Genomic DNA, 20,312 nt, shown 5'->3' with positions numbered 1-20,312 from the left:
TAAGCCGCCAACGGGTCTATATTTGGGTGGTCCAAACAAACTAATAATGCGCTAACACCGCCGCCGTATCAACTACTGCATAGTATAGCGATTCAATGCACATTTAGGGTAAAGCACGTCACACTGGTGCAAGCTATAGGATGGAAAGACGCTATCGTGTCTGGTTTGGGTGAGGATGGTAAGAGATGAACAGGAGCACAGCCGCATGATAACAGACAGTCCTATGAAATGCATAATGCATCTAAATCTGCCTTGTTAATCCCTGTCATGGCTGGTCTATTTGAATCCCCCACAGCCCCTCTTTGTCGATTTGTCCAAGCGCAAAATTTGGTTCAAAGCTACATTCTCGACACAAGGAAAAATATGGCATCTCACTTCTCCACTCCCTCGTTCCCTCGAAACATCTCACTATCTTCATACTTGACATCCGACGATGGTGAATCCCCTTCGCCTGACAATGTGGCTAGTGTTGCGAGTGCTCCCGCTCGACCTACAAGCCCGGGGGATCGGAGCCCTTCTGTTCAGATTGCAGCGAGCCGGGCATTCAGGCGAAGAGTGGCGACTGTAACATCAGTTGAGCATATGAAACGCCCCAGAACAATCGGATCACCGGAGAATAGAACAGTACAACAATACATGAGAAATTCTCATGGAACCAACCAGGAATCTCTTTATCTGCAGCGATTAATGTCCGGCTCCCCCTCTTTACTACCACAACCACGTCAGGTTCCCGGATTCAGCGGCGTTTCTGTGTCCGATGCTGTGTCACCGGATGTGAATGATGTATTTCAGGATGCTGTGGAGGAGCATATTCCTGACCCTGCAGAAGATGACAAACCGGTGGTGACGACAGAGGATATTCTTTCCAACATGTGCGATATCATGCTGGAATATTACAACGAAAACAATAAGGGATATGCTTACGTTTATCGGGACAAGAAGGATAAGTGTCAACGGTTCAAGATCGGATCGACGGATCGGCCACAGGCACGCAAAAGCCAGCTCGACAAGCAGTGCAAATACGAGGGCTGGGAGTTAATACAGGACCCTGCATTGCCTATTCGGGAGTACAGACAGCTAGAAAGACTCGCCCATGGTGAGTTGAGGAACCTGAGATGCGACTTCATATGCCCCGGTGACGGTATCAAGCATCGAGAGTACTTTTATGGCTCAAATGCGACCGCCTCGGAGGTTTTGGGACGCTGGTCACGGTGGTTAGTAGATCATGAGCCATATGACAAGGAGAGCAAACTCAAACCTTTCTGGTCGGACCGCCTTGAATGTTTCACCGCTAACAAAACGGCCTCGTTATATTTCAACTGCAAGAGATCCGATTGTTCACGGGGAGGTTCCAGTCCTGTTGCCTGCCAGGAGTGTCTTCGGATAGGATGGGAAGTGTGGACTCAACCAACGACACTAGACAAGGTTAGGTATTACTGCCCTCATTATGCCAGGGCCATATGGGAGCGCATACCCACGCTGTCTACTTGTCTCCTCGTTATGGTATGTGGAAGATTGATTGGGCCGATGGTGTTCGCTCATTTGCATGATTCGATCCTCCGTGGCCAGATGATCGTGACCGATCTGGTGATATGTGTGTGCGCGGTCTTCTGTCACTTTTCCCCAAAAAAGACGCTTCAGAGCGAAACAGGTACAAAGGGCTTGAAGAGAGTTTCGTCAAATTCAGGGCAAGTTTCATCATCACCAGGCATGCACTCAAGCAGGCAAGGCGAGGAAAACAAGCCTCCAAAGAAGAGAAGGCGATCCTAGTAACCCCAGACGATTGGTAACTAGATGCTTTCCATGGCACCAAAAAAGCAGCATCGTTCAGGCACATATTGATCTGGTCAGGGACACGTCGGGCTGGGTTGTGTAGCTCCGAGGTTATGCTGGGATACCCACCCGCGATGATGTCAACAGGGTTCCCGGCCCACCCGAAGCTTGCAAGGCACAGCTGAAGAGGCTCAACTTCGCACTGTATCTGCAAATCGGGCTTTGTGATATCAGATCTCACCCACGAGCCAGGAACAGCGACTCACGTTATTGTGGGGAAACCCAAGATCCTGGGTGTTGACGTAGGTGATCCGTCACCTGACAGCCAATTCATTTGCAGCCAACCTTAATTTGGGATCCACCGGAAGGTTCGATAAAATCTTCACCTTCTTAGCTTTGTCGACTTTGAGGCGGTGATAGCTTCACTTCGTCGTGGCGGGCGCTCAGAATTGTGTCGTGTCGAGCAATCCCAGATCTCTCTCCACGTCAACCACCCCCGACTGGCCGAGCGACTCATGTTGATCTTGGTTCTATCAGAAATGCAGCGACTGCGCCATAGTAACAAACTAGCAACCTTCACAGTTAACAATCAATGAGTGACGATAATCCGAATGGCTTTGGCCAGCCATTCTTCATTGTCACATGGGTCGAATTTGGATTGGCATTCATCTTCATGATCGCTCGATGCGTTGCCGCCTCCAAACTAGTTCACAATGTGGCGAAAGACCTGTATTTGGCCATAGCCACATTTGTGAGTTTCCTTATTCATTCACCTTGCTGAATTGCTGCTCATATTGATATTACAGGTTCTGGGAGCTGCAAGCATGGCAATGATTACCGCCGGAGCTACATACGGGCTTGGCTTACCGCAAGACATGCTGAACGTCAACGAGAGCAAGATGGCATTACTCTTTGGTTGGGTTAATCAGTTCATTGCCCTTATTGCAATTGGATTTGGGAAACTTACCATAGTTGCATTTCTCGAAAAAGTCCAAGGTTATCACACCAAAGCCAGATCCATCTTTCTCTGGTCTGTGGCGGGCAGCAACCTCGTCCTGAATTGTATCGCTGCCGTCCTCGTGATGTTTCAGTGCTCGCCGAGAAGAATGCTGTGGGAAGGATATGCTAACGGGTACTGTAATAATCGCCGCCTTGTACAGATATTCGGTTATGTCCAAGGGAGTGAGTGTAGTCTCTCACTTCCTGAGAATCATGTACTAAAAGATTTACAGCTTGGTCGGCTGTTTGCGACTTCGCACTGGCGTTATATCCCATCTCTTTTCTTGCAAGGGTCCACGCTTTCTCAATCACGACTCGGGTCGGTCTTTGTGTGCTGATGGGATTTGGCGTGGTGTACTGCACCTCCTTATTCACCGAAAAAGGGTTGATGCTGACGCAGAATAGAGCAGGGGCATGTGCAATAGTCAAAACTGTTCAGCTGAGCGTTCTCACCAGAATTCACGACCCGAGTCGTGAGTAAATGCTGTCCATCCACCGGCGACAGGGGAGCTAACAGGCATTCTAGAACAGCTTGGAAATGTCATTGTCTGGAATGAGTGAGTAGTCACACTTAGCTTCTGTGACCCAGCTTTTAACAGAATATAGGACCGAAATGTGGGTCGTCTTTATTGTCAGCTGTATACCACCTACGAAAGTGTTTTTTCAGCACGTATATCGCCGAAGTTCTATCCGACTGGGCTCAATCGTCGACCATATGCGGCCCCGGGAGCAGGAGGCGAAGCCGCGTGAGTCATTACAATCTAGCTGATATGCTAGTAGTATGAGATGCTAGCGACTTATCAGTCAGGCACTAGAGGACACGCTATATTGTACGATTTATTGTGATTATTGATTATATGATACCATGACAATGAATACCATGATGACAAGAGCAATTCATCCGGACTATAGTAGAAATGCATTTTGAATGGAGTATAACATATATACTATATCCAAGACTACCTACATTATCAAGAGCATAAAACTTCCCCAACACAGTCCAAGTCCGGTGGTTGCTACCTGTCTATTGTTCCACACTAGTTATAATTGAACCAGTCAAATCATTATTGAGTAGCACTACCACATCGCACAGATAACCCTCAAAAAGCCAAAGACTCAACCATAATTTACCCAGATGACGACGATAACAACAAAAAAGAAACCAAGAACACCCAACTTACCCAATTAGTCCAAACAACCTGGTAACTAAGATGGGGAATCACTTGCGTCTTACTCAGCTCACCTCAGCATTCAACAAACCAGATACAAACTAAGTAAGTAAGTAAACGAACTAAGGTGCCTAGTGAACTACGTAAACTATCTAGTACTCGTTTCATACTAAGGCACTCCATCCATAAGATGCATAGTAATCATAAAAAAAAATAAATAAATAAAATAAAAATAAAAATAAAAGTAAAATAAAATAAAAATTAAATCCCGTCCTTTCCATTCGACGGCTCGGTAATAACGGGTCCGTCCCATCCCATTTGCCACCTCGGCATAGTAATTACTAGTTATGATGATTGACATATGCTGCCTGATTTAATCTGATCTGATCGCCTGAATGGAATAATCTGGTTTGGTTTGGTTTCGTTTTGTTTTCAGTTTTCTGTTGCTATTTTCGGGGTTATTTCGGAGAAACAACTATACTATTCTAGATGGGTACGTACGTATGTCATGAGTTTATTATAACTAGTGATCAGGGGAAAGGAAAAGCGGTTCAGAACTTCAGAAGTGGTGCTTGATCTGCGACTTGGCAAGGGTAAGGGATTTTTTGTTGATCATTTCATGTTTTTCTTTTTCTCTTTTTTATCAATTGAATTGTTTGTTATTGGTACTATTACTAGTAACTAGTTAATAAATATGTTTGATTTAATACTAATACTAGTAAGTCGCTAGTAGTAGAATACCCCTGGGGCCCTGTTTTGGGTATGGAGTGCGATCGTTATGAAACTAAGTACTACAGTGAGTGCTACTATCAAGTTCAGTCTAGAATTGTGAAGTAACTAGTTGTTAGTAGTAGTAGATAAGTATTTTAGTTTCATAGTATGATCATGTTGAAGAGTGAGAGTGGATGACATGCGTGTTGTGGCACAGTGCTTACTACTCAGTAGATAGTAGCAGTAACTCAAGATATATATATCCCGCACAATGACTTCTAAAGTGCGACACAAAGTAGCTTTACTTCTACTCCGTAACTATCTGATATTTACTAAGTAGAACCGACACGGAGAATTATTAGATCATCCTTATCTTTTACAAACAAACAAGAAAAAAAAAATCAATCAATCAATCAAACTTTTCACTAAAGTATCAGCCAAAGTAGAAGACCCAATGTCTCAGTGGAACTTTGGAACTTTGGAAATGCAGTCCCGGCCGGAGAAACTAACTACTAACTAACCACAACAACCAACCGTCGGAAAAAGCGAAAGATCAGTCTAAACTACTAACTTCCCCACCAACAAAAAACCCCCCACAATAAAGCGAGAAAAGAAACAAAAATTATTATGACGAAATCGTGCGTATCTTAAACTGGATCACTGGGTTGTTTAGTTACATAGTTAGTTTGGTTTGGTCGGTTTATCTACCAAGCTTACTAGGCGTTTAAAAGTAATCAAGCCGAACGAAAGACCCGGTAAAGGTAGAGAGGAGGGAGGGAGGGAGGGAGAGGTTATTTGCGCACTTTTGTCCAGTAAAACTACGTATCTAATTCGTCGACTGCAAAAAAGCGACGCTTGGACATTTTTTGCATTTGACATTTCATGGTCCGGTGAGAGTTTTTATTACACACCTGCAAATGACCCTTCGGTTGGAGCCTGGCGCATCTCCTTTTCCCCAGTCAAATCTGGGAGTGCTGTGAGTGTGAGAGTGTGTGTGGGTGTGGTGGCTTTGACCATGTTCCAGACACGTCAAGAGTCTAGACTTACGCAGCTTTGCTGGCGAGCTATCTACTATCTATCTATATCACATCAACCGAGCGCTTGGTCGCTCCAGTTGGGTGGTCCGTGATGCAGGGTAGATGGGTTGGTCGTGCATGTTGGTACCTACAGGCTGGTCCATACGTGCATCGCTGATCTTGGGAGGGGATGGTTTGCCGCCGTTGTCTGCTTGGCATTAGCGCTTTGCTCCGGTTGGGTTGGCTGGGACTGCCTTTCTGGTCGCGGTGGAAAAGAGCGTTTAATAAAAAGGAGAGTATCGAGTCTAGTCTCTGCCTAGTGGTGGTCAGGACCCAGACTGGACGAGACAAGGCTAGCTGCGATAAGGCGCACGATATTGGTGGTGGCGGGTCAGGACAGTCTGCTGATAGGGAACCCCGAGCAATTTGGAATTGGATTGGCGAGGCCACGATCGTACGGCGCTTCTTGCTGGAGGCTCATTAGCACCGCGAAAGTGGATGGCGTAACTCTCTCAGCCGCCCATTCCTGGCGCTTAGAGCTCGCCTAAGTCCAAGGCATGTGGGTGGCATGGAGAGCACAGTCCCAGTCCAGGAGACAAAGAGGGGGGAGGGGTAGAATGGGTATCTAGTTAATAGTTAGTTGGAGCTGAACTGCGCCGGCAAAAGGTGCTCATTTGAGGGGGGTAGGGATGAGTCGAAGACGAGGCTTCTTCATTTAATCAAAAAAAGGGAACTAGTGAAGTTCAGTGAGCCAGCAGATCATGCGATCGTGTGGAAGTTGTTTCTCACCCCCTCCCCCTCCCTTCTCTTCCTTCGCTTCCCTTCTCATCCCGGCATGACCACCCCTGCAAGCCTTAGTTAGTAGTTCACTAATGGTGAGAACCCCGATCAGATTGGTAGTATTGGGGGAAAAAAAAAGGCAAGGTAGCAGTGCTAACTTGGTTTAAGGTGTTACCTCAACCATGTGGCCGGCTACCCACCTCGAACGGCTCCCATCTCGGCCACATGCGGAATCCTAGCAGGATCAATAAAAGTGCCACAGCACGTGGAGTTTATGACCCGATCGCCGGATCCTGGTTAGCCTGGCAGTTCAAAAAGAGCGTTAAAGACGGAGTATAAATCGTTAAATTCGTTATTTGAGAGCCTCCCCAATGCTGGTGATGGGATGCAGGCGTAACGCCGGGTGCTTCCCCCCCCAGGAGGGAGCGAATCCCCCGACGACAGCTGGCTGCGGCCGACTGTCGAAGCGCTGGACTGTGCACAGTTCTCCTCCCTGTCTCCGCACGACATCCACGAGGGGATCAGGCACCGTGAAGAGCGGAAAAGATCCCAGGCGCTTCGGATGACGGTCGCCGAGAACGGGCCCCATAATTCAATGACGCTGTTGCCGGCCTGCCACCCAACCAGTCCAAGTGTCAACCGCTATTGCCCATGGCTTTTCAGTGGAGCAAGGCAGCGAAGCTAAACGGACGGAGGAAATTGGTCAATAGGGATCATGTCTTTGGTCGTGAACGGAGATTCCTCGTGACACGTAGGGAATAGGGAAGTTTTGGTATTTTTTTATAATTTTTTATTTTTTATTTTTTATTTTTATCTTTTTTTAATTCTTTTATTGGTTTTCCCTTATTAATTGTATCTTTCCCACTAAATTCATTTTCTTTTCTTTTCTCCCCTTTCGCTGTCTCCATCAGCGCGGTATCTGGAGGGGCGACTTAATTTATTTGACCTCGAGGTTAGACTCATTTCAGCATGTAGACTATTGCTCAGCCATTCTCCCTTAGTGGGAATTGGGACAGGTGGATCAAGGAGCAGCGCCCTTCAAGGAGGAGATTTTGTTCGGTTACTCGAGCGTCTGGCGAGCGGGCGGGTTAATCCCATTTACATCCACTGCCTCCCGTGAGAGAGCGAGGTTCTTGATCCTGGCCGATCATTTCCGTGGCGGTCAAGGCAATCACAGGATCGGACAATCGGGCGCTCGCCATGCTCCGGACTCTGAGGGGCGCAAATAAACGTGTCACGTAACTGGTAATTGGTAGCCTGCTTAGGGCCGGTCCACGGGTCTGAGTCTGACCGTGTCGGCCAAAGCGCCTCCCTTAGCAAGTTAGCAGCAACCTTGACCTCATCGTCCGCAACTTAGCACCTTCGGACCACCGTTTCACCGTTGGCTGTTTTCAGGACAGGCAATATTCGCGATCCTCCGGATCTGACAGCCCCGACCACGTTTGCAAGATCAAGTTGTGAGCTTTCTGGTCCTTCTGTGTCCCTGCATCTTCTCGCTCCCAGTCTGCTGGGCCTCCTCGTCCCTCGATCATCCCAACCCTCAATAGGGAAGGAGAGGTGGAAAAAAAGAAAAGAAAAAGGACCGTAGTGAGACATCGTCGATACTTGGGTCTAGAATGCTTCAGGGATGTGAGAATAGCCAGAGAGGATTTATGGAGATTACAGCGATCCTCTGGGAGTTGACAGGAGGATCCGTGAGCTTGCGGCGATGCGCCAAGCTGTCGTCACAAAAACTGACCTTTCGAAACGAAACCTGTCGATCTCCCCAGCACATTTCGTTTGAGCATTGTCAGAATATAGTACAAAGGATGTATCCAATCATCCTCCCCAACGCGTATGGAAAAACGGTAAGTGGGCATATGCTCTGCTGGGGGGGTGTGCGGCGCATCACTGTGTCCCAAGGGGGGGCCATCTGGCGGAATAATCCAGAAAGACCCTTTTTTTTTGCTTACTTTCCTTCTGCCTGGTTCTAGTTAGGTCTGCAAAGCCGGGCCATGAAAGGGGAGACGAAGCCAGAAACACGCGATGGCCCATGGTAGACCCGAAACGGTAAGAATCGGGATCCATAGCGTGGCTGGCGGCCGCTAAGGCAGTGGGGGCCAAAAAAGAACAGGACAAAAGTTCTGAGCCTGATGCAGTCGCCAGAGGCTAGGCACGCTAGACGAAACAATGATCGGGTCCTATTGCTCAGCGTGGTGCGCGCGGGAAAGCCTCTCAGTGATCGTGGGAGGGAAGGCAATCCTCGGGGGGACGGTTGGTGATGGTATGGGTCCTCCCTCTTTCCCCCCTGCTCCCTTACATTGCAATCCCTGGTAGGAGGATGAGGGAAGGAAGCATGCATCGCCCCGGGGAAGGAATTAATTGAACCGCCCATTGCTTATCGCCATGTGGTTCCGGATCTAAAAGGCCATGCCTCGCTATCATGACGATCTCGCACGACTCCACGTATGTCAGACGGCGTCGTTCGCAACTAGCTATCCAGCCAGGACTGACTTTAGCCCCGGCGGACGCATCTCAGACCCGCCTGGATATACGAATCAGGGAATTGGGAGTCCTTCGCATCCTGAAAATTGGCCCCCAAACCATCCGGATTCGACAACGAATCCATTGACGCCGCCTCTTGAAGGAAGATGAGCCGAAACAAATCAAGAGCATCGTCGGGCGGGGGCGCTTGTTAATCATTCAGTCGGTTCATGTTACTGGCGGTGACACTCAACGCCCTCAAGCCTTCTGGGGCTGGATTCGGTTTTGGTTTCCCGAAGATTTCTCTCCATTGATAGTGACTAGGGAGGATAAGGAAGAGACGAGAGGGGGGAGGGTAACTAAAGGTCAAGTAAACTAGTTTCAGCCGGTCCTTCCACTATGATAGGAGCTTGTTTCTGTGTTTTTTTTCTTTTTTTTTCCCAGGCGGCTCTCAGCCCAAATCCCGCCATCTCCGAGTCTATTCCTCTCGTGGCTCGCGAAAAAAAAAGAAGTGTTGGTATCGATCGACGGACCGGTTAGGGCGATACGATGGCTGATGTCAATTGCAAGGTCTCCTTTAACCCCGTCATTCCCAGGGTGGAGTCGCGAGGGGACAGGGGGGGCGCTTGCATCCCAGACTAACTCGAGGCTACTGAAGCTGACCAGGCCGGGTGCGATTGAGCTGTTGGGACCTTCACGTGGCGATGGTGCAGGACTATCCCCTATTGAGCACCCTGACTCAGAGCCGGAGGGAAGCATAATCCGACTGGCGTGGCCCATCTTGTCCGGAATAAATAAACTCAGAAAATGAACCGGGTTCGATCCTCGTAGTTAGCCGTAGTTGATGGTGGTGGTGCTGGTGGTAGTGGTGAAGGCCGATGGCGATGGGTCACCGTTTTCAACGACTAATATTAGCTTAAGAGGAACGTTCTGCAACGATGGACCCGCCAAACACGATGATGATGGGGATGGATAGTTTGCCATGCTCTACAATCATCAGACCACAAATGGGGGAAACTTATTGCTACCAACAATGCGACCGATGGTCATGATCAGATGAAGGGGATGTTTCGTGATGGGATCGTCCCCACGTTCAAGAACCATCCAAGGAGGTAACGCGCAGGTCAGTGGTGATTGTTGGGTTGGAGATCCCCAGCGAAGGTAAAATAAAATAATCAAAAGAGGGCCCTCTAGTTTAGATGGAAGCTTCCGATGGTGGCAGTGAAAAGAGCACACACACACAGACACAGACACAGACAAACTTACGCCTTCCGTCGAGTGTGCGGGAGAGGATTTGAAATAACAATAATAACAATTATAATAATATTAAAAATAATAACAACAATAATATCCCGATTCCCGACCTGTCAAGAAAAACCCCATAATCAAACGGGGGGAGCTTTTTTCGGTTCTCAGCTGCAAATTAAAAATAGCGAGAAAATTCATGGTAATTCGTATACGAAAAAAAAAATAAAATAAAAAATGAATCCAGGATAAGCGTAATTACTATTCCGATCTAGTGGCATAAGCCCAGGTAAAATACATACAAACACAACCCACCCTCGTTCACTCTCACGCATTGCCCACCCGCCATAAGCTGCCAGTCTCCAGAAGACGAACCACCAGGTAATCTTCGGCCCCCGTTCGTTGCGCTTATTCGGTCTCTCTCTCGTCGTGCTATCACTAGGCCACCGGGCGTTAAATACTCTCTTCTAGCCGGGCTTCTGGAACACAAAAAAAATAAAGGGTTAACTATCGAACTGACTTACTACTACTACTATCCATCTACCCGTCCGTCGACCAGGCCAGCCTACTACTACCACACTTCCGTGGTGGATATAGTTGCTGTCAATCCGGAAGGATTCTCTGCCTAAAGGCTACTACCTAACTAACTGTATGTCACGTACCCTTATTTGCTTTCCTTCGATCTACTTAGCACCTGTCGGATTTTGTACTTCTTTCCTCCGTTCCCTTCTCTTCCTTCATCTCTCTGAATGTCTTAAAACCACCCCCATCCCCTTCGGCAGCCCTCTGCATTCCCTCATGAGACTATCTTCCTACAACCATCTATCTTCTTCATCATCTCTATCCTGTTAATTGTTGATCACCTCTCCTCATGTTTATGTGGATTTGACATCCTTCGATCGAGCACCAATGTTTTCCAATGAATTCTATCACTCACCAGGCGACTCATTCGTTCGTCATAGGCAGCTGAGCGATTCTATCCCACGGAGTTGGAGGTTACCATCGCCGGCATCAGCACCTTTCGTCGTTGATCTTACTCATTTGGATGGTGGTTCGGTTCCGCTGAAATCTGAGACAACCCCATCGGATACCGCACTTGCGCCCACTCTTCCAGGCTGGCTTCCTGGCATACCGAGTCCTGCGTCAGTCTACAGTTCTCCTCGAAGCGAAAGATCCAGCATCAGCTCGGGAGAAGGGCATAGTCATCTTTCACCTCTCCCTTCAAATCAGTACCTAGGCAGGGCGTCTTTCCCATCGGAACTCGTTTCTCGGGAGTTTGAATCAGCAAACTCATCTTCAAGAAGTCCTTCACAAGCCCTTTCACAAATTTCACAGTATGTATAGAAATACCGGAGTTCTCTCTTCCCTGGATGTTATTGACTAAAGACGTTTGGCTTCAGGGCGTCAGATTCTTCATTATTATCTCAGTCGATGCATCCCGGATCAGTAGCGTTTTTGACGACCAACATGGCACACAACTCCCAAAGTAGGTTCTGAAGCATCGCTTTCAGTGCTTTCAAAGTATTGACGCTGACGCTGAGCAGATTACGGCTGGCAAAACAGGCCACCCCAGCCTCTTCATCCTACTTCTATGCCTATGGATCAGCAGTCATATCCCCAGGCACATACACTTCCGCCACAGTCTGGGTACCCAGCAGCATACCAGCCTCAGCATGCGACCTCACAGAGTTACTATCAGCCAGGGCTCCCGTCTACACATTACATCGCCTCACAGCCAGGTGTGCCTCAAAGCCGACATCAACCCCGAAGGTACTAATCTCCGTGCTCTCTGTGTTAAACCAGGATGGAAAACTGATTGTGATTCTGTAGTTCTTCCATTCCATACCCTTACCCCAGCGCTTCCGTATCTGGCAGCCCACCCACAATGCCAGATCCCTCATATACGTCAACGTGAGGACACTGAGTGCATCCAGAAGCGGAATTTATGGCTAACCAGCTACTAGACCCCCTTCATACCTGGTCAACCAACCAGATTACTACTTAACGCCGAACTCTTCGCTCTCGTGAGTGTCCATCATAGCCACCGAGTCTTGGTTCTACCTACTAACTATTTTGCATGACCAGACAAACCCCCAATTCTATACCACAGCCCCATACCCTGATGCCATCAGGGACAGTGTACTCCTCTCCCGACTCCGCTCCCAGTTCCTCGGATCCAGATCAAGTACGAGTTCTTAGTTTCCGACCAAAACCTCAATGTTGGGAGCACGGATGCAACGGGCGTGAATTCTCTACCTTCAGCAATTTGCTCCGCCACCAACGAGAGAAGTCGGGGGTAGTTGCCAAAGCAGAGTGTCCCATTTGTGGTGCTGTATTCACACGCACCACCGCCAGAAACATCCATGTTGCTCAGGGGAAGTGCAAGGGGGTAGCAAGGGAGCCGTCTGCCGAATAAACCCCCCACAAGGGCGCTAGCGTCAGGGGCCATGGACATGGCATGAGCGTCTGGTACAAGAGCTAGGACATCGCCGAACACCTGTGAATGCGGGCTTACTGTCGGGCTTTGGGCAGCAGCGTATTCGAACATTACCCCGTCTAGGCAACGGGACCCAGAACAGAGAACCGATCTGTACAGTGTACAGATGATGTGTGGATCAGAAGAGGGAAAGCCCCACATCACGGACTTGGGCCGATGGACACTGCGAGGAGTGTCCACTTTTTGCATATCAACTTCTCGGAACGAATATTCTTGCATGTGTCGTATTATTTAGTTGCATTTGTTTAATACCCTGTGAGATATCTTTACACTGGATAGCCATTTGATCGCTTTGGATGGGAGTTCTAAATCATCTACATCTATCTGTCCGTTTGCCACAACTATACTGCCGTTAGGACTGTCGCCATTTGCTTTTGCCGGCTTCCTCAGAGGACGGTGGAGCATCACGAAAAGCGAGTTGTTAGCGAGAGCCATAGTGCAGAAGAAGCGGTTTGCTCACACGGACCCCAACTACATCCTATCATTCAACGTGCAGTAGTGAGACGCATCATTGCCGTGTTAGGCTGGTCAAAGACCATAAGCACTAAAAAAACACCAGGCTTCCTAGTTCCTACCTCGACGACTATTGCTCTGCTCGTTTTATCTGAAACAAAAGCCCCTGCAGCCGAAATACGATGCGGCTTAGCCACGCTAAGGGCCTTAGGCATTAACCCCTCACGGCGCAGCACGTGTGGATGACTGGACCCGTCCGTCACCTGACCCAGTCATGTCGTAAGGCGGGTACCCGATCGGGGCACCGCGTATTTACTCCGCGATGCATGTCGCATTCCATGCACAAGTGACTCACCCATTAAGCTCTCCCTCCAAGATGTCGCGTCATTGTTAACTGCCAGCCTCTTGTTATTCGCCTTGAAACTGCATGATTTTTCTTCTGGTTTCTCCGTCGAAGAATACATCCATCTCACGGCTTCATCCGCGCCCACCACCAGTTCTCTGAAAGCCCATAATTCAACCTCAAAATGACTCTAACAGCATCAACCAACTGCACACGTGGAAGAGTACATTTATTGAACGCAAAACAGCTACGAGCCCGCCGAATATACCGAGGGGTCTTAACGATAGCTCACTGCTAGATATCAACCAATCTTTGTCTCTATAAACCTGCATCCCCTGGCCCCCAAGAGCCATTGAGCTTGTATTTACCATCATGGCATCTGTGTTCACGTACGATCCTGATCCTCCACGGGTCTCTTCTCCATGGTCCACATCAGGGTCATCGACCCCTCAAGTGGCAGCAACTGGCAACCGCACGGTGCCTCGAGCACGTTCAAGCACAAACTTGGACCGCGCGGACCCTGATTTACTCTCTGATTATGGGATCACCAAGCTGGACCCTGAACCCCAAGAAGGCCCCACGGAGTACAAACTTCATTTGCTCTTGCGTCCCCGCCGGCCCTACGTTTCGATGTCAACTAGTCACCTCGTGGGAGGCTCGTATCACTCCCGGGCAAGCTTGCCAGCGGATAGTCCTACGCCGTCAAGCTATGAGTCGAACCCGAGACCGCAGCAGACTCGCTCGGCCGAAAGCCGCCAGCAAAGGCTGCAGCATCTCACAACGCAGCTCCTGTGGAGATTACAGCAGTCGTCGCCCTTTCATTCGTCTACGACTGCAAATCTTGTGCTACCCGTACTTCCGGAAGCAACACCCCAGTTAGGAGCGGCACAGAAACCTGCTCGCCTGCTCCCCGGGCTTGAGGAGAGCCAAGGTGCTCTGTATGAAATTGGCGTTGCTGATGATGGAACGTTTGTTGGACTCACGCAAGATGAGCTGGAGGAGAGTTTATCCACTTTGCAGGTCATGGCAGCGAGCTTGGGCTGTAAAGTGGATGTCCTACGCAGAGTAAATGTTGGCAGTTGTGAATGGGCTGAAGATCCATACTCTGAGAGTGTGGATACTGGCAATGTTCATGCGGAATGTCTTTGGGTTGCAGAAGCGTTGGTAAGCCCTGACTGGGATTTCTATCGCGTTGGGGCTCCCAGTACGGGCCAGGTGCAGGACAACTCTTCTTCCGAAAATGCGAAGGGGGAAGACTCGATAGGCAGCTCTTCCGGTACTGAGCAGATCCGTGTCTCCATTGCTGGGCCTAGTGCGGCCGGCAAGTCTTCTCTATTGGGTACTCTAACCTCATCGGTACTTGATAATGGGAGGGGAGCGAGCAGACTAGGCCTGCTCAAACATCGACATGAAATCTCCTCCGGGATTACCAGCTCCGTTGCTCATGAGTTGATTGGGTACGCTGCAGATGGGCCACAAGCACAAAGTGTCGAAGTGATCAATTATGCCTGTGGCAACGTTGCAGCTTGGGATGATATCCACGCCGCCTCGGAGGGTGGGCGTCTAGCGTTCGTCTCCGATCTACCAGGTTCAATACGCTATCTGAAGTCTACATTAAGAGGAGTGATTGGCTGGGCTCCTCATTACACACTTCTGTGCATCCCGGCAACATGCGACGACGAGACCCCCACGGAGTCCGGCCAATCCCCTTCTGAGCAGCCTACAGACATGTCACTAGCATTATCACACCTGGAGCTCTGTGCCAAGATGAAAATTCCTACTATTGTTGTGATTACCAAGATGGACATGGCATCTCGCTCAGGTCTGCGGAATAATCTTGCTAAAGTACTATCAACTCTCAAATCATCTGGCAAGAAGCCAGCGATGATGTCCGTTCCAACCGCCCAGGCAGTGGACCTACAGCGTAGTGAGTCGAAGGATGCCGAAGAGGTGCGGAAACTGATTTCCACTACCGAGAGCTGGGACTTGACTGTTCCGATCGTCCTTACGAGCGCGGTGGATGGCTCGGGCATAGGCAAACTTCATGCGCTCCTCCGATATCTCCCCATTCCTACGAGGCCCCCATCACGGGACGTCTCATTGAAGACAGCCGCCTCTCCCACTGTCCCTGAGAATGTTTTTGATATTGATGAAGTCTTCGCCATTCCCCCTTCCAAGGTATACTCAATAGCTGCGGAGCAAGAAAGGAAAGAAGCACACGGTGTGGTTCTCTGTGGTCTGGTCCGCTACGGATCTATTTCGGCAGGAGACGAGCTACTCGTTGGGCCTCTTATGTCGAGCACATCTGACTCTGGGAATTGCTTACAGAGGCAGAGGAGTCGATCGGAAAAACGGCCGGACAGCATCCAGCATTCTAGCGCGAATAGGAGCAGACCGGCCTCTGGGGACTTCTCGACCTCGTTCAAACTTGGCTCATTCCCTGGGAAGTCTTCTTTTCCAACCCAAGCATACTGGCAACGTGTCCGCGCAGTCAGTGTACGGAATCTGCGACTCCCAGTTCAGAAACTGACGCAAGACCAAGTCGGAACGATTGGGATAGAGCCGATGTCCTTGACTGCGAATGGGGAGGCGCCACGACTGGGGAAAATACGAAAAGGCTCCATCTTGCTCAAGTTGGCGACACCGTCTGCGTCTATACCAAGGGCTCTTCTGTTTCACACTGGCTTCGTAGCCAGCTTCCCTTCAAGCGAATTTGCTTCTCCCCTATCCCCACCAGTGCTGCTGGGTGGTAATGCCACAGTCTATGTGGCCAATGTTCGCACGACGGTGAAATTGTCATGCATGGCTCTTGCAGAGGATGAGGTCATCTCCAGACCACCGTCACCGACGGAGCCGGAGTTCTTCAGCTTTGACGGCGACACTCCAGGCCACGAACGGAGACCCGAACCAGGTGTACAAGAGATGATACAGTCGTCTAGCAACCAAGGACAAGGCGATATTAGGATCACCTTCGAATTTGTATCGTCAGTCGAATGGATCGAAGTTGGGTCGAGAGTCCTTCTGATGCCCGGAACAACGACAGCGCTGGCATCTGCACAGGGATCCAGCCAGTCGTCGGGACTTGAAGGTTTTCTCGGTCGGGTCTGTGATGTTCTTTGTCTTGAAAATACTACTAGTATGTAGCATGTGGGGTGCTCAGTTTGTTTTTGCGCTCTATGATTCTTGGTCACATTTATAACTTGTTTGTTTGTAAAGCATTATCATTGTCATCATCGATCCAATATAACGTGATTCTTGCGGAAGCGCAAGCATATTTCCTGGCGAGCGAGGTCAATCTGTAGATCGGAGATATCGCAACTGATGCAAATAGTGTAGTTCATAGTTGTAGCTATAGAAGCTGTCGAGTCACGGGTCCGGGGCCGCTGTCACGGGGAGGGGCGCTAGGCCCGGAAGGGAGGCCCCAACCACCGTCTCGCCGCCACCAAGTGGACGGCGTCCCACCCAGAATCCGGATCTCCCCAAGGCTCTACTCCGTTCTCCGTTTCTCCTCTGCTTCCTTGCTCAGCCAGCTCCCTTCCAAAATCCAAACGGTACTAGAGTGGATTCCTTGCCGTGCTGATGTGTGGCATGCAGATCTAAGGCAAGTAGTATGCATCTGACCGCCGGTGCCTGATTGGCGGTTTGTTCGTTGCCGGTGCCATCTGGTTCGATCTGCCCGTGTTCCCACCTACGCCCCGTCCTCGACTATTCGTTTACCCCGGATCCGATCCCGTCAGTTCCGCTCCTAGCATCCTTATCATCACCTCGGACTCTCAGGCCTGTTAAATACCGTCACTCGAACCGCGCTTTTTTTCGATTCGCAATTGCGCCACCCGTCAGCGCGAGTGGCTGGCTTCCGTCTGGTGCTCGGAGCCCCTCCTCAGTCGGCATGGGTAGCTATCCTACATTCTCCTCCAGCAGTAACATGGCTGGGCCAAGCAGCTTGTTTTTAGGATCAAGAGTCAGCTCCGACGTGGAAAACTTGACCGATGATGATGAAGAGTTCATGTCAAGCGCCAGCACTACCTCCCATGGTTCCGAGGACCAGACAGAGAATCGATCTGAATCCGAGATGAAGACGGAGGATACCTCAGTCGATGCCCCCATGGCTCCACCCCGCAACAACATCCAAAAAGCTGCAGTCTCGGGGCCATGCCAAACCAGCCATTTGGAAAGCGATGCGACACATTCTTCGGCAACGAAGCGGCCTCTCCAGTTGCTTGATCTGCCCATTGATATATTACAGGTGATCATGAAAGAGGTACGGGCTATGACTTACTTCATCCAGTGACTGCGAAAGTTATCCCACGGAGAACTAACATTTGATTGCACTTTAGGTAACGCATACGAATGATCTCACATCTCTGGCTCTGACCTGCTCGGCCCTCCATTCCTTGGCGATTCCCCAGATGTATTCTCGCTTCGATATCGTATGGCCCGAAACACTGTCGTCCTCCGACCACCCGGCTGGCGTGGACGCTCTATCTTACGGTCTTGCAACACTTGTGATGGGACAAGATATATTCCGCGAGCTGCCCCCAAGGCGAGCGCAACAACCTTGTCCCCACTGCGGTTGCAGGAGCCCTGCGCCGAGTCGAGACGACGCCACAGACACACTCATGAAGATCCGCCGAGGCAACTACTATGCACAATATACTCGCAAGTTCTCAGTCGGCAACGGTCCCCTAGTCTGGGTTCAAGAGTACTCTGTGACGAAAGAGACCGGCAAAATGTTGGGGACACTGGTTGCTCTAGCTGTGGCTCGGATGGTCAACTTGGAGACGTTCATTTGGGACATGCCAACCGGAGTTTTGAGAGATGTGTGGATAGCGCTGTCATCGCTAGCAAATCGGCCCGGCCATGAATGTCGTCTGCAACGCGTTTGGGTCCGTTGGCACGACAACACCGAGAATACTATGCGTCCGTTGGCCGGGCCTTCCACTGCATCTTCCGTGACGCTTCCAGACACACAGGCTGCGTTGGCAGGGTCAGCTAGTAATTCCTCGCTACTGCAGAGATATGGGCATGTAGAATACCCTTCTCTGTCAATACTCCCGCCGCTAAAGAGCTTGAGTGTCCTTGATATAGATGAACCATCGTATCTCGAAGAAATGGCTGTACTTGTTGAGCGATCCAGAGACCGTCTGAAAGAACTACGTATTGGCATTTCTAGCAAGGTCTACCAAGCATCTTGGTTGAAGCCGGCAGGAAGCTGGCAGGCTGAACAGCCGTCTCCAACCCGCGGCCACTCTGGATGGCCGAAGTCCGGCGGCGTACTTGGGATAGTGCTTGGGAGATCTGAGGAGCTCACACACTCCAGCCGGGCTCAAGCAGATTCGGCCCCAAAGCAGGAGCCAGTAGAAAGTCATGCGGAGACTAGCCAGGAACTTCAGAACCACACTTCCTCCATGAACGGCGCTCCAGGATCTCCCTTGCCCGCGGATGGTATCACTTCCATTGCCTCGCATTTGCAGAACACACATATAGCACAGCAACAACCAGCTATCGCGCCAGAGGCTAAGTCATCACGAGAAACCCCGAATCTATGCTCTGAGAACCCTTCGGCTGTGCCGGGCTCTAGCCACCAGATGTTGAAGCTTGAAATCCTAGAACTCGAGCGCGTTCCACTGTCTATCCCGATTGCGTTGCACGCGCTTGACTGGACACAACTGACAACTTTGACGATTTTCCGTTGTGAAGGCCACGAAAAGCTCTGGAGAGCACTTCGTCGGCAATTTTCCCCGTCTGTATCGTCCCGCTCGAAGCATGGTAGACGCGAAGGTGATCAAAGTGCCTCTGAGTATCGGTTGAACCTTAGGCACATCCACACGGATGCTGTGTCGCCTTATCTGCTACTGCTGATCAAGGACACTCTTGCGCCCAACACGCTGCAGACCTTATTCCTACACGAAGCACCGATGTATGACTCGATCGTCCATATTGATGCCATCTACAAGAACGCTATCAAGACCCATCATCTCAGCCTGCAAAAGATATTGGTCGATAGCACCCAGCGGGCGCCAGGGGGGAGCGAGATGCCTAGTGTGCGGTGGTACAAGTGGATGTTCACTCGCCAGATGCTCACGTTTCTCAGCAGCGGACGTATGCCGCGGCTGCGGGAGCTCTCTATAGCCCTCCACTCCAAGGACTGGGTAAGTCTACAGCTGATTTCATAACATCTTTTACTGACGTCAGCAGCACTATTTCCTTCAAAGGCTGCCGTACATGCCTCAGCTTCGCGCACTTCATATCCCACATATTGCTCGGCAAGTTCACCGAGACCCGAAAGAGCTGGCGATGATGATCCTGGATATCGTGACTATCCGCCCAGAAGTGGGCGTCACCTACGTAGGCATACAGAATAAATGTTACGAGATCCTGGAGGCGAAAGATGGCGACGCCGGGGAGTTCTATGACACGGACGACAGCCATAGCGAGGGGTTCGTGCCTGGAGGCGAAGAGTGGGCAGGATCGGACACAAACGAGGATGAATCTGACGACGATGGCGGGGTCAGCGCGATGGACTCGCACTCGGATCTGTCGTCAGACGATAGGACATCATCGGATGGGGAGGACTCGGAGATGGATTACAACAAGACTCGAATATCGTATCGGCTGCGAGAGATCTTGTTCTACGATGACAAGATCGCCATCTTCAAGGCGCGGCATGGCGTTTTGTAACTTCGGTTCTCCTTGGCGGGCGTTGGTGACATGTTCGGGCTTTCTACAAGATACCATGCAGCGATTTCGGTTTGAACATTGTTAGGTTAATCCAGGTATATTAGCGATATTGGCTAGCCAGGTGCCGTTAAGCATGAACGAGACACATCCTTCCTTGTATTTTTTTTTTTGTAGACAGGTCA

At 50.0% G+C, this 20,312-nt stretch overlaps 6 protein-coding genes across 6 annotated transcripts; 5 read left to right on the top strand and 1 right to left on the bottom strand.

Moving 5' to 3' along the window:
* Positions 1 to 363: 363 nt before the first annotated feature.
* ASPBRDRAFT_113995 (GIY-YIG nuclease family protein) lies at positions 364 to 1,770 on the top strand (the record flags this gene model as incomplete). Its single annotated transcript, XM_067616781.1, has 1 exon — positions 364 to 1,770. The coding sequence occupies one exon, from the start codon at positions 364 to 366 to the stop codon at positions 1,768 to 1,770; it is 1,407 nt and encodes a 468-aa protein (XP_067485118.1).
* An 842-nt stretch (positions 1,771 to 2,612) lies between these two features.
* On the top strand, positions 2,613 to 3,663 carry ASPBRDRAFT_37101 (uncharacterized protein; the record flags this gene model as incomplete). The annotated part of the gene is made up of 5 exons (XM_067623657.1): positions 2,613 to 2,955; positions 3,006 to 3,126; positions 3,178 to 3,245; positions 3,299 to 3,329; positions 3,379 to 3,663. Coding segments are annotated over exons 1-5 (686 nt in total), but the record flags the coding sequence as incomplete, so codon positions are not given.
* Positions 3,664 to 5,503: 1,840 nt separating this feature from the next.
* On the top strand, positions 5,504 to 6,424 carry ASPBRDRAFT_37099 (uncharacterized protein). Its single transcript, XM_067623656.1, has one exon. The coding sequence runs from the start codon at positions 5,859 to 5,861 to the stop codon at positions 6,150 to 6,152; it is 294 nt and encodes a 97-aa protein (XP_067485116.1). The 5' UTR covers positions 5,504 to 5,858; the 3' UTR covers positions 6,153 to 6,424.
* An 867-nt stretch (positions 6,425 to 7,291) lies between these two features.
* Positions 7,292 to 8,230, bottom strand: ASPBRDRAFT_250889 (uncharacterized protein). Its single transcript, XM_067622128.1, has 2 exons — positions 7,809 to 8,230; positions 7,292 to 7,760 (listed from the first exon to the last, which is right to left on the bottom strand). Exons 1-2 carry the CDS (start codon positions 8,042 to 8,044, stop codon positions 7,547 to 7,549), a joined length of 450 nt encoding a protein of 149 aa, XP_067485115.1. The 5' UTR covers positions 8,045 to 8,230; the 3' UTR covers positions 7,292 to 7,546.
* A 2,835-nt stretch (positions 8,231 to 11,065) lies between these two features.
* Positions 11,066 to 12,572, top strand: ASPBRDRAFT_111991 (uncharacterized protein; the record flags this gene model as incomplete). The annotated part of the gene is made up of 6 exons (XM_067616611.1): positions 11,066 to 11,494; positions 11,543 to 11,642; positions 11,701 to 11,926; positions 11,987 to 12,067; positions 12,121 to 12,180; positions 12,242 to 12,572. 6 exons carry the CDS (start codon positions 11,066 to 11,068, stop codon positions 12,570 to 12,572), a joined length of 1,227 nt encoding a protein of 408 aa, XP_067485114.1.
* Positions 12,573 to 13,430: 858 nt separating this feature from the next.
* On the top strand, positions 13,431 to 20,286 carry ASPBRDRAFT_71167 (uncharacterized protein). The gene is made up of 3 exons (XM_067629112.1): positions 13,431 to 15,627; positions 17,787 to 19,601; positions 19,648 to 20,286. Exons 1-3 carry the CDS (start codon positions 13,822 to 13,824, stop codon positions 20,128 to 20,130), a joined length of 4,104 nt encoding a protein of 1,367 aa, XP_067485113.1. The 5' UTR covers positions 13,431 to 13,821; the 3' UTR covers positions 20,131 to 20,286.
* The last annotated feature ends 26 nt before the right edge of the window (positions 20,287 to 20,312 follow it).

This window comes from Aspergillus brasiliensis (genome assembly GCF_001889945.1).
Source record: "Aspergillus brasiliensis CBS 101740 unplaced genomic scaffold ASPBRscaffold_1, whole genome shotgun sequence".
NCBI classification, from domain to species: Eukaryota; Fungi; Ascomycota; class Eurotiomycetes; order Eurotiales; family Aspergillaceae; genus Aspergillus; species Aspergillus brasiliensis.
Note: the sequence above shows the minus strand (reverse complement) of the source record. Positions and strands in the feature narration are given on the sequence as shown.

Excerpts from the sequence above, each read along its gene's own strand:
- ASPBRDRAFT_37099 (XM_067623656.1), top strand. The coding sequence starts at position 5,859 with ATGGTTTGCCGCCGTTGTCTGCTTGGCATTAGCGCTTTGCTCCGGTTG.
- ASPBRDRAFT_250889 (XM_067622128.1), bottom strand. The coding sequence starts at position 8,044 with ATGTCTCACTACGGTCCTTTTTCTTTTCTTTTTTTCCACCTCTCCTTC. Across the intron at positions 7,761-7,808 it reads GGTGAAACGGTGGTCCGAAG|GGAGGCGCTTTGGCCGACAC; the intron begins GTGCTAAGTTGC and ends TAACTTGCTAAG.
- ASPBRDRAFT_71167 (XM_067629112.1), top strand. The coding sequence starts at position 13,822 with ATGGCATCTGTGTTCACGTACGATCCTGATCCTCCACGGGTCTCTTCT. Across the intron at positions 15,628-17,786 it reads TCGCCATTCCCCCTTCCAAG|GTAACGCATACGAATGATCT; the intron begins GTATACTCAATA and ends ATTGCACTTTAG. Across the intron at positions 19,602-19,647 it reads CCCTCCACTCCAAGGACTGG|CACTATTTCCTTCAAAGGCT; the intron begins GTAAGTCTACAG and ends TGACGTCAGCAG.